At 37.9% G+C, this 13723-nt stretch overlaps 1 protein-coding gene across 3 annotated transcripts in view; it reads left to right on the forward strand.

Annotated features, from left to right (window-relative positions):
* The window catches only part of LOC131684161 (katanin p60 ATPase-containing subunit A-like 1), a 79666-nt gene extending 66156 nt beyond the window's left edge, over positions 1-13510 (forward strand). For all 3 annotated transcript variants that reach the window (XM_058966792.1, XM_058966790.1, XM_058966793.1), the window contains 2 exons: positions 11387-11639; positions 11708-13510. In XM_058966792.1, coding sequence (XP_058822775.1) covers positions 11457-11639; positions 11708-13153 — 1629 coding nt within the window. In that variant the 5' untranslated portion in view covers positions 11387-11456 and the 3' untranslated portion in view covers positions 13154-13510. The remainder of the gene's footprint in view (positions 1-11386; positions 11640-11707) is intronic.
* The last annotated feature ends 213 nt before the right edge of the window (positions 13511-13723 follow it).

Consider the following 13723-nt stretch of genomic DNA (forward strand, 5'->3'; position numbering starts at 1 on the left):
AATACATTTGCAACACGCAACGTTACTGTTACAGCAGATACTGTACACAAATTATTGTTGCGAGTCATTATTTTGAAAAACTATTAAAAATAAACAATGAAACAATAAAAATCAGCAAAAATGAGAACGATTTTACGAAACCTGACGAAACACTAACGGTAACCGTGCACTGGAGTACAACTGTACCCCACACCAACTTTGACACCTGCTTCCACGAAGGCTATAAGCAAACTGGCTATACCACCTTTTCCTACTTTTACTAGCAACTCTAAATTGAATTATGGTAAGGGTCCCAGGTCAGTAAATGCCGAATTCTCGTCGTCATACGTCTCTAAAGATGGCGTGGGGTATATTTTACCCCAGTGCAACGTTCTAGGGTTAATCCGAAAATTTGGTTTATTAGTGGTAAAAATGGCAAAGAAAAAATAAAATGAATAAATGAACGTCTGTAAACTGTGGTCTCATTTTTCAACTTATCCTCAGAATCCAGGGGTTATTTACTGCGAATCAGGTAATAACCAGTAACCCACCTTATCTTCTTTCTGAATTGCTGATCCAGCTCGATTTGTCTTTATATTTGCACCAATCTCATTAGAAATACATTAAACAATTGTTATTTGCTCACACAATGAGCCATAAAGAGCGAAATACACCGATTAAAAATAAAGCAGCACAAAAACACTGCGATGTGCAGAACGACCGCACCAAGAGAAACTTGAAAACAAAAAAGAGTAAGATCTGTGCACCAAGAGTTGCACAATTTCGTTCAAAGAGTCACCTTGAAGAGCCACATTTTTGTGCCTCCCTTCGCTGGAAAGCAGGTAGGAAGGCGAATCAAACTACAATTCAGATAAAGTTTGATCGGAAGAACGTTTTAAAAATGTTTTTTGGTTGCCTTCTCTACCTACGTGCGTGTGGGACCAAGATACACACTAAAGAGCCTCTTTATTTCTACTCTTTGTGGTGTGCAGCCATGGAGTAGAATACACGTGTGGGAGCAACACGCATCGGAGTGAAGAGGTTTATTGTGAAAGAGAAGAGCGGTGGTTCGCATGAAAAGTGCAAAGAGCGTTTGTTATTCTTCTCTTTATTTGCTCTGAGGTGCATAACATCCCTGAACAACACGAAGACTGACGTTTTTTAACGGGCAAAACTAGTATATTTTCAAAACAGTTTGTATTACGAAATAAATGTAAATATATTCTAAATTAAGTGAAAGAACCGTGTTTCTATTAATTTAACATTCATTAAAAACCCCAAACTCTGGGCCTTATAAAGGGATAGAGTCTTTTAGTCTCAATACTTATCGAGTGCAAGCAAGATTAGAGAAAGGTCACTATTCGATTGCGCTGAAGGATGCTCTGTTAAAAGATCTTCACGGGTATCTCTTTTCAATCCCTACTATCTCAATAATCCCCAGTTTCAATGGGTTTGGCTTAAGGTGTGGTATTGTTTGGTTCTCTCCGGATAACGAATAAAGCTGTACCTGGCTGAAACAGAAATTGGAGATGGGAAGGCACCGGACTTCCGTTTTACTGTCAAACCATATAGCCTTCATCAGAATAAGGTGTTCCCTTACTTTCCGTGGAATCCCAAGGAATGTTTGAAGACTCATGATGATTGGATGAGGCTAGATTTCCATAATCCTAGTTCGGGGGCAGTTTGTTGAAAAGTTTCGAGAACCAAGTCGCTTACAGAGAAAATACAGCAGTATTTTTGCAGTATCGACGACAGTTCTCTGGAATTTCTAATTTTCAAATTGTGTATCTAGTCTATAAAAATATTGGGTCTGAACGAAATTGCCTGAAGTACAAAGTTACTTTACGCTCGTCCGGACATGCCGCAGACTCAGGTGATTCGCATTTACAACGCCGAAAGATCCTGACTCCTGCGGTAACAGACAAAAGGTTAAGTCGCCAGGAAACTCTAAGCTTGCTCGTATGACCGTATTTCACGCTTTTCAAAACCTTCTTCTACTCCTTACTCTCCCTTGAGTACTATGGCTCTTAATATTAGAAAATAAACTTCATCTTCCAGTCCCTTGCTAATTAAGTGCCGTTACAACAGCATCAACAAACGTCTTCCAAACATTTGTGTCGCGTTGGTGACAGTTGACTTGCCCACATTCAACAATTCCGCCAACTGGGCGTGCGAATAATTCGGTTTTCCACGATACGCGAGTAATATTTTGCTCCGCTCCTCCTCTTGCTTCGATGCTATTCACACAAGTGACGAGTAAATATCCAAATCAAACCGCAGGTATGGTGCTACACACATACATTTTTAAAATGAAGAGCGTGCAGATTTTTTTTAATGCGCGATTTAAAAAAAATGCGTCAACTTGAGGTTGACTAATTTGTTATCTTTTCGAGTTTAGCTCGAATAAAACCTCGTAAAAAATGAATGAGATATACAGAATCAATAAAAACGTCTAATTCCCTCCCCTCGGTTGATGGGTTTGATGGTATTGCAAACATCATACATTGTGCTTTTTTCATACAAACTAACAATTCACAATTAAATAAATGGTAAAGTAGAAGCCTATTAATGTTAGTTTAGTAATAGTTGTAATTTTTAGTACTAGTGTACAATTGTTATGTGCTAGTTGTATGTCTATCTGTGTATATGTTCATCTGAGTATTTGTGACAGCTGGGTTCGTGAATGGCTACAGAACTGACGTATACGGTAGAATAGTGGGTAATATATTGTTTCGCGTTCAGATTTTACCTTCATAGTATTCGTTGGTCACTTTTTTCCCATGTTCTATTAGAGCATTCTATATTGCATATTCATTCTGTTCTATTGGATTCATTCGGGAAGATCCGATTGAATGAATTAAAGTGCGATTAATTTACTTTAATTTATTTACAACGCACTTGAATCATCCATTCCCTGCTGGTCAGTTTGCTAAAAATGTAATAGAATGTAATGGTCGTTAATAGTAAATAAATATCGTTTGCTGGCATTAAGACGAATTCAAGTAGTTGTATTGAATGTTACATGTGTTCTTCTCTTTTATTGTACTTCTATTGGTTTGGTTTTCCACTACTCATGTATACCAAAAATAATGTCGGTCAATTTATGCGCTCCTTTCGACACGTTATTCTCTTTTTTTAACTATATCTTAAATTATATTCATACTAACACTCACTAACACCAACAGTTGCATATTTTCTCATATAAACCCACAACGTCTCTCATTCCAAACGTACAAAGGCTCGTGGCCTTCGCGATAACACAATCCTGGTCACAAACGCGAATGCAATTGCAATCATTAACATTAAAACACTCGGTAGTTAAGTGAACGTTTCAGCACTTATAAATTTACAAATGAGGTCTCAAGCATCAACCCAGCATTCGAGTAATCATGAATCAGTTACGTCCGGAAGATCCTACCCTCGGTCCTAGTAGCCTAGACTCATGCCTTCAGTTGGATCCACAAAAAATGACGCTCATATTCACTAGATAACACGTTCCAAGGCGAAATGAACCGACTCTCTTCTACCATCTTTACCATACACTAAAAATTAAGCATCAGATTCACGGTCCGCGCGCGATCATTCAAGAATACACGCCACATGTTTATAAAATCGAAATTGTACACGCAAAGTCACATATACGTGACAAACCCGTTAACATACAAATGTTTGAGCTCTTCGCGACCATCCACGGCACCTACACCCGAGATCTCGCAAACATAACATCCCGGAGTTAAGGTGAACGTTTCAGCGCTTATAAATTTTCAGATGTGGTCCCAAGCGTGAAGCTAAAAGCTCCTGCGCTCGCACGATCGTGAATTGATCACTTCCAGAATTATTGGTATCAGCAGATTAGGTCCATTTCTTCAGTTGGACCAACTAAAAAAAGAAAGTTCTCATATCCACTGGACAACATGTGACATGACCGGGAACTCTAGTAATATGGGGTAACTCACTCCCTGTCAGAATGTGAATTGAAAACCGAAAAAAATTAAAATTAAATATCAGAATGACGGTCCGCATGACCATCCAAGAACACGCGTGAATATGTCAAGTTTTGTACACGCGAAGTCGCATGTACGCGAGCACACGCGACAAACACGTTAACATACAAACGCTTAAACCTTCGCGATCAACAACGCACACCTACGCCCGCGATCGTGCAAACTTGGTAATAAGGTAAACGTTTTAGCACTTACGGAGTTTCAAACACGGTCTCAAATATGAGCCTACAAACGTCCGTGTTCACGCGATCATGAATAAGCCACGTCCGGAAATCATAACCCTCCGTCCTAGCAGCTTAGGTCCGTACATACAGTTGGACTAATCAAAAAATAAAGCTCATGTTCACTAAACACCTTCCATGACGACATGCCAGGAAACTCTAGTGATATGGAAGATCTCGCTTTCTTCTAGCATCTGAGCCAAAAAATAAGTATTAGATTCACAGGCCGCGCGCGGTCATCCAAGAACAAACGCGCATATGCGAAATGCACATGGTTATAAAATAGAATTCATACACGCAAAGTTACATACACGTTAGCACACGCGACATACAAACGCACACGCGATTGAACACGTTAACGTACAAATGCTCGAACCCATCGCGATGATACACGCCCGCACATATCTGAACCGTACAATGAATATCACATTCAGAACCACGGCCCGCTGCAATTGGCATTAAATAGTGTTTTAGTGGGCAACATTGCCTGTCTCGTCTGCAATTGTAGTGTGCGATTCTGACGGGGAGCCCTTCCGAGAACCTAGCTCTACAGCTCCAGTAGGACAACTCTCGAAAAAAAAAATTAAAATTTGAGGATTTTAAAACATTTGCATTTTTAAATTACCAATTTTTAATCTATTAAATATTTAAATTGATAAATTGTTAACCAGCAAGATTTTTAAATTTTAAATCTTTATGCTCTTAAATTTTTGGTCATGAAATTTTTATTTCCTAAATTTTTAAGTGCTTAAAATTCTTTATTCCTAAATTTTTAAATATTTGAATATTCAAATTTCTAAATATCAAATTTTAAAATTTTTGAATCTATATTTTAAAACTTTTAAACTCTTGAATTTTTTTATTCTTAAATTCTTAAACTTTTTAATTTTAAAATTTTTAAATCATTAAATTTCAATTTTTTTCAATTTTTATTTGTTTAAATATGCAAATGTTTGTACCTTCAAATTCCTAAATTCTTGATTTTTAATTTCTTTTATATTCTAAATTTTTAAATTTTTACATTTTTAAATGTTCTTGATTTCGCAAAATGCTCAGTCATGCAACTCGGGAACGTATTGATTTACCTTACTGAGCCTGTCTACAAGTTTTTCGTTGCACTAGAGGATATATTGAGAATACAGTTGATGAGTAATAGCAATATTGCCGCACAGTTGACTACTTTACTGATGCCATTCAAAATTAATATTTATGACGAATATCACGATATTAGGAGAAAACTAGTCAAGAAGTTTGTAATTTCCAGACTTGGCACCCATCAGCTATATAAAATGAGAGACGAGACAGCCGATCAAAGGCTTTGTAATTTTGATTGTGATTAAAGTGACTCGTATGTTATTTGTATCATTAAAGTTATTTAGTAAATGTATTTAAAGTTAACACTCCTCGCATGTAAACATAATGACATGCATTTCCTTTTATTTCAATCTCAATACTTCCCACGCATTAATTTCTTAATGCGTCATATTTGTTTACATTGCTCGTTTGGAACCGTCGTTTTGGGTTCGATCTTCGATTGGAACTTTTGGCTTTAGTCTTTGCGCATCTCTATATCTTCCTTCCCGTGTATACAGGCGCCACCCCAAAAAGTTTAGAGAAAAAGCAGAAAAGTGTACACAAACATAATGTATCAGACTGGTGATTTTGAAATAGATTCTCTCGGTACATTTTTGGCCTAATGCTTACTTTTTGCTTTATCGGTTGATTAACTTTTTTATAGTCTTACAATTTTAAATTAACCCTAGAACGTTGCACTTGCGTTTTGCACCCTAGAACGTTGCACTCGGGTACAAATCTCAATAAACATATGATTGCGGCTTAAAAACCAACTTTCAAAATTCTCTTTGAAAGGAAATTTCGGACAAACTGTTACTGGTCGAACACAGTTCACAGCAGTTAATGAAAGAAAAAACTTTTATGTTTTGTTTACTACCACCATCTGTGATTGGCGTGCAACGGTTTGTCCGGGATTTCCCTTCAAAGAGAATTTTGTAATCATATGTTTCTCGAGAAATGTAGCCCACGCGTTTGATCGCAATGTCCGCAGGTGAAAATGTAAACAAAGCAAATATATAATGCATCATTTTTTCGTTTTTTAATTGCGAAAACACCTGGGTAAATGAAAGTACGGAATTTATTGAATCAATGATACATAAATTGGTTTTAACAAAAAGGGAAAAATCGTGGTTTTGACTTTTTTACAAAAATTACTATAACTTTGCGAATTTTCAACCGATTTGAAAAAAAATCAAATGAATCTAGAAGTTGAATGAATGGTCTAGAAACGGTATAGAACAGAATTTCGATATTTTTGAATAAAATGCTATTATTTGGAAGAGTGAAGGTTTAAAAATTGAGTTTTGGAAAATACCGCGAAATGAGGTGGAAATTGAAATGAAAAAAGTAATACATTGCATTGGTGGTAACACGCAACGTTACTGTTGCAGCAGTTACTGTACGCCAATTATACTTGCGAGCCATTTTTTTCTACTTCAAAATTAAATTAAATTAATGGAATAAATTATTAGAAACGGTTTCATAATAGTAATTGTTACTTACGTAGTATAACAACCAGTATTTAAACTGGTATTGTCACGAGTCACATTTCCACTGACAGCACGAAACACTAACGGCAACAGTACAAATGTATCCCACGCCAACTTTGACACCTTCTTCCACGATGGCTATAAGCAAACTGGCTATACCGCCTTTTCCTACTCTTACTAGAAACTCTAAATTGAATTATGGTTAGGGTCCCAGATCGGTAAATACCGAATTCTCGTCTTCACACGGTTCCAAAGATGGCGTGGGGTATATATGTACCCCAGTGCAACATTCTAGGGTTAAAATGCTATGCGACGGTGCCGATGGTTGAATCGTAAGCGTGACCGCCACCTACCCCAGTTGATCTGGGTTCAATCCCAGCCGAGGTCGTTGAGATTTTCCTGAGGTGAAAAAATCTGTGGTCACACCTTCCTTCGAAAGAGAAGTAAACCCGTTGGTCCCCAGTCCATGAGTTTGATGGGTCGATATTTAGTCCAGATAGTGAGAGTGTCACATCTCTGGCATCGGTGCTTGGCCTCGTAGCGGAAATAGGTCGACGGAAAAGAACTACAAAGAAAAGAAGGGAATAAGCAGGGTTGTTTTTCGATAATTCATCATCATCGTCGATAACGTTAACCACCCGTCAACGTCATCGGAAACTCCGTTAACGATAATGTATCGTCGAATTTATCGTCATCGTCGATAATTCATCTGCGGTTATCGCGATACATTTTGCGTTACTTTACCGTTTATTGGAGTTGAAGTTGAAGCGGTTAACATTCAATTGTTTAGAAACAACTACCAATTGAAGCACATGTGATTAACAGTTGAAAATCAATAGTTTCAGCATTTTCAATGCAAAGGGGGGAGGGGGGGGGGGGGAGGGGTTTCCGACGATGTTTCAAAATGGATTTTTTTCTAACTTTTCTGAAAAATGTTTATATTGAAGGGAAAGTTGTTGGCAGTTGAAAATCGAGAGTTTTAGACATTTTCAATGCACAGGAGGGTCCGACGATGCGTCAAAATTGATTTTTTTTTTACTTATCGTGAAAGTTTTTTTTTATTGAAGGGAAAGTTATTGACAGTTGGAAATCAATAGTTTCAGAAATTGTTTTGACTACGAAAAAACTATTTTTGAGCTATAGTGTCTTCAGCAAAGTTTATTTATAAACTGTTCCGCATTTTAAATCAGTTTGGTGATTAATCTCCCTAAAGCTTAGAAGTAAATTTATGTTTGGTCATTTATGAAAATAAAAAAAATAACTTTATTTAGCAAAGTTGTAGAGAATACCTAAAGCATTAACTTCGCCGAAAAGACAATGTGTCTATCTGTCGATTTTACTAGACATTTGTGAAGATTTCTATCATATACCCCTGAAAATTACTTTTTGCAAAATAACTTTTCCTGGTGAATTTGTAGAATTTCAAAATGTTTCAAGATTTTGTTCTGCATAAGAAAATACACAATTTTTTGCAATGTAAGTTTATTTGTATCTCCTACAACTTTGGAGTTATCGAATGTTTTAATGCCCAAAAAGCAATATTTTGGTATGGAAACCGCCAATTTCCACAGACCAATACGAATCTGTAAAGCAAACACTATCATATACAGGGATTACCATTTGTCGCATTCTGTCTTTTGCATGCTAAATATACAGCGAAGACCCAATTTTATCAGCCCCCGATTTTTCTTCCCATGATTTTGTCTACGCCCGATTTTGTCAGCTGTTTGACCCGATTTTGTCAGCCTCAGGTGAAAATTCGTTTGGTGGGCTCTAGCATGCGAAGTCACATTCGAGTAAATTCCTTTTCTAGCTTATTTTTCTTATAAATATGCAAAAATAAATAAATCTTTTTTTTATTGCGCTGTAAGAGCTGCTTAAGGGAATTTTTTTCTAAATGATCAGAAAGGGTTATGAGACTATGTCAAGGGACTATAGGAAAATATTTTAATCGCTGCAGTTTATTAAAAAGCAAGAAAAAAATATGTCTCGATTTTGTCAATGTCCCCGTTTAATCAGCCTAAAATTTACCAAGGGACTAATAAAAACGGATCTTCATTGTATTCATAAAAAACGATTAAAGCTCTATTATGAGGCCGTTCATAAATTAGACTACATATTTAAGGGTAAAAGAAGGAAGTATTAAACATTTTGTTACATAGTGGCTAAAAAAGGATGGGGGCTGAAACATAGCATACGAAACAAAAATTTGCTTCTCAGTTTTAGGGGGATTAATTACCAAAGTAATATTTTCTCTAAAGTGAGAAACATTTAGTAAATAAACTTGACTGAAGACACTATAGCTCAAAATTAGTTTTTTTCATAATTAAAACAATTTTGTTAACTTTTTTGTAACTTTGTACACGCTGTGCACCTGCTGACTCCTCTGTGCAACAACTTTCCCGAAAAGTTGAAAAAATCCATTTTGACACATCATCGGAGCCCCCTATACATTGAAAATGTCCAAAACTATTGATTTTCAACTGCCAACAACATGTCCTTCAATAGGTATTTATTTCTAAACAATTGAAAGTTAACCGTGACGAATTTCGCGCCAACTCGAACAAATGTTGGCAGCGCCCTCTCAGATTCTAATGAAACTTTCTGTACATGACAACTTCGTCACAAAAAGCCACTTTGCATATTTTGTTTTTTCCAAAAATGATCTAGACTGTCTTTTGAAAAGGGCCAAACTTTTTTTTACCATTTTTTTTTTCAAATGGCTATAGTCTAAAAATGACAAATCCTACAAAAAACTTTTGTATGAGTGATTTTCACAAAATTAGTCAATTTCTTGAATAAAAATATTGAAAAAAATCTTCAGTGACTCCTATACCGAAAAAATCGATTTTAAAAATTTAAGATTTGCAAAAAAAACCTTTTTTGATTTGGATGAAATTTTGTTCCAAGATAGGTAATTATGTTCCCTACCTACCATCAAAATTTTAAGGAGTTATTTGAAAAAAGCTTTTCCTTGTCCAAACTGATTTTTTTTCTTCAGTGTATTTTTATCGAAAACTAAACCAATGAAAGTCATAATCATCTCAGACTCCAATAAAACTCAGTTTGTGAGAAGATATTGTCTAATTTAGCAACTAAGTATATTTTTATTAAGGGGTTACAACTTTTTTTCCTCGAAAGTGACCAACTTCAAAATTTTGACAGTAGGTAGGGAACAAAATTACCTATTTTGGAACAAAATTTCATCCAAATCAAAAATGGGTTTTTTTTGCAAATCGACATTAAATTTTTAAAATCGATTTTTTTCAGTGTAGGAGTCAATGAAGATTTTTTTCAATATTTTTATTCAAAAATTTGACTAATTTTGTGAAAATCTCTCCTACAACATTTTTTTGTAGAATTTGTCATTTTTAGACTATAACCATTTGAAAAAAAATCTGAGAGGGTGCTGCCAACTCTGAATACGATTTGGCGCGAAATTCGTCCCGTATCAACTTTGACTCCAATAAACGAGAAAGTAAAGTAAAATGTATCGCGATAACCGATAAATTATCGCCGATGCCGATTAATACGACGATACATATATCGACGATGACGGTGAATGCGACGATACATTATCGTTAACGGAGTTTTCGATCAGAGATGCCAGATTTGCAGACAAGTCTGCAAATCGCAGACTTTTAATTTAAGCTGCAGATTTTTTCGATGACGCAGATATTTGCAGATTTTTTAGTTTGGTTGCAGATATTTACAGATTTTTGAATATAAAAGCTTTTGGTTACACTAGCTTTCCTGACATTTTTGTTCTTCCCAGACTTTTAAAATTATTATTGCAGACATTTGAAAAAAGTACCTGGCATCTCTGTTTCCTATGACGATACATTATCGTTAACGAGTAACGCCCATAAATTATCGTGAAAAATGTATCGTATTAACAACCCTGCAAATGAAGACTTTTTTTCAATAGGTCCAATCTGCAAAAGAGAGCCTCTCTTTGTGTACTTTCTCTTCCGCGAATTACTCGGCAACCTTTCTGATTTCCCTTCAACTCTATGCATAATAAGCTAGTAAAAACCTTGCTCTTTCGAAACGTTTTGATAAATGTTTTAAAAGTTTTACGATTTCGCAGTAATAAGCGAAAGAGAAAGCGAAAAAAGGCTCATTTTCAGATTGGAATGAAAAAAATGTCTTCAAATATGCTATGCGTAGAAGCCTAGCCTTTAATTTGGTATTATAAGCGACTTGATCCGATGTAAAATGAGCATTTTGCAAACAAAAAACCATTTAATAGGTCAGGTTTGCCCCACCTTACCCTACTATATTTTATTAAATTTCTGCACAAACGCTCAACACCCAACAAAAGCGTTGCGACCATTGCAACACATCTATAGTCTCGGAAGCAGTTCACATTCCTGTCCAAATAAATAGTAGAACAAAACCACAATAAAATTTACAGTTGCCATAAATCGGCATTATCTCGTTTCGTTTGCACGCAATGCCTAATAATTTCGCGGCCTTAATCCAAAGCATCGCGAAAATAGACGTGGTTTTTCAAATTATCTAACCATCTACCGTACAAACATTTCGCGCACTGCTTTACTTTTTAGCCACTCGTTCTGATGTGAGTTTTCGTCTATTTTATCTAATTATTTCGCAGGTCAGCATATCATCATATCGCAGTAAACAGTCGATCAAAGCAAATCCAACAATCCGGTTCGCTTTAAGGAATGACAATCGAAATGGCAGGCCTTGCGACGTCGGATATCTGCGCAGACACGAAACTGGCCCGGGAGAAGGCAGTCATGGGTGACTACGACTCGGCTGGGCTTTACTACAAGGGAGTGCTGGACACGCTGCAGCAGTTATTGATGAGCATCTCGGAACCGATGCGGCGCGGCAAATGGACAATGGTTTGTAGCTTTCGTTTCGCTTATTCAACCAGATCAATTGTAATTAGTTGCTGTCTCTTGGTTTTCAGATAATGCAGGAAATTAACAAAGAGTTCACCCAGATGAAGCTGATCCAAAAGACGCTGTCCGATATCACGATGGACCTACAGGATGCGCCCCTGTTGGCGAGTTGTCGTACCACACTGCAGGAGACAGCCAACAAAGATACGTCGATATGGCTTCGTGGTGATCCGGATGTTTGGAGCCCACCACCACCGTTAGATCACAATACGGGCGGTCGAACTTTAGCTCCGCGCAATCAGACACGCTCCAGTATAGGGTTAAACCGGAAGGCTGAGGTCAACAGAAAGAATGCAGTGACCAAATCAACAACGGTCGCTGCCGGTAGAAAATCAATTAGCTCAAATATTCGAGCCACGGCGACTAACGGTAAGCCGCCGGGCGGGACACTGCCACGAAATAAAGGCAAGGTGGTCGGAAATGCTGCCGGAGATGGTGGAAATGAAGGAGGTAAAGGAGAGAAAGGCGATAAAGAGAAAATCGACGAGGACAGGGAAGATCAGGATAGTCCGGATGAGCCGGAGCGAAAGTTTGAACCTGCCAGCCATGGCGACGTGGATCTAGTCGATATGCTGGAGCGAGATATTCTGCAGAAAAATCCAAACATTCACTGGGATGATATCGCGGATCTGCATGAAGCGAAACGTCTGTTAGAGGAAGCCGTCGTTCTACCAATGTGGATGCCTGATTATTTCAAAGGGATCCGACGACCTTGGAAGGGAGTTTTGATGGTGGGACCACCAGGTACGGGCAAAACCATGCTGGCCAAGGCGGTGGCGACCGAGTGTGGGACCACGTTTTTCAATGTTTCCTCATCGACGCTGACCTCCAAATATCGGGGAGAATCGGAAAAACTAGTTCGACTACTTTTTGAAATGGCCCGCTTCTACGCTCCCAGCACCATCTTTATCGATGAGATCGATTCTCTCTGCTCAAGACGTGGTTCCGAATCGGAGCACGAAGCTTCCCGGCGCGTTAAATCCGAACTGCTAGTACAAATGGACGGCGTTAGCAACGAGGAAGCGACCAAAATCGTCATGGTCCTGGCTGCCACTAATTTCCCCTGGGACATCGACGAAGCGTTGAGGCGCCGGTTGGAGAAACGTATCTATATCCCCCTACCCAACAAGGAAGGACGGGAAGCCCTGCTCAAAATCAATCTGCGTGAAGTCAAGGTGGACGATTCGGTTGACCTAAACACGATCGCTGCCCGCCTGGATGGATATTCCGGGGCGGACATCACGAACGTGTGCCGCGATGCCAGCATGATGTCGATGCGGAGAAAAATCGCAGGTCTTAAACCGGAACAGATTCGACAGCTGGCCAAGGAGGAATTGGACCTGCCCGTTTCCAATCAGGACTTCACCGAGGCGATTGGAAAGTGCAACAAGAGTGTTTCGCGGGACGATCTCATCAAGTATCAGCAATGGATGAGGGAGTTCGGTTCGTCGTGATGTTGCTGCTTTTCGAACAACACAAGACAGAGCCCGGAAGTGAGAGAGTGGTTTAACGTGCAATATTCGCAATTAGCTCCCGCCCGCGCCATTCTTCGATTGAAATTTTGTGTTTTATTTTGAGGCGTTTCTTACAGGATAATTTTTTAACATTTTTTTATTTTTAATCCTATCGTGGATAACACTTTCCCGACGATTCAGTTGTGTCGGCTAGTCGGATCGTAATCGCTAATTGTACAGTAACAGAAATGTGTCATTAATTTTTGATTCGATATTTGGTTCCCCGCCTATTTGGTCAGTTTACCTCCTTTACAACATCTATTGCATGTTTTGTTTAGCTGTCTTGCTGATTTATATTATTTACCTACCGGTCTTATTTTGATTTTTGTTTTAACCGAGATGGCTCTCGTGTAGCAGGCTGTTGCCGCGCATACAAATGAAAAAAGAAAACGCTTTAATTGCTCTATTTTCCGCAGATATGTTACAAATCAGTAGTTCTAGGTTGAATAAAATTAATCATTTAAAAATATTGTGAAACTAGGAACACTGAAAATGTGTATTTGATAAGAA

This window comes from Topomyia yanbarensis, chromosome 2, assembly GCF_030247195.1.
Source record: "Topomyia yanbarensis strain Yona2022 chromosome 2, ASM3024719v1, whole genome shotgun sequence".
NCBI lineage: Eukaryota > Metazoa > Arthropoda > Insecta > Diptera > Culicidae > Topomyia > Topomyia yanbarensis.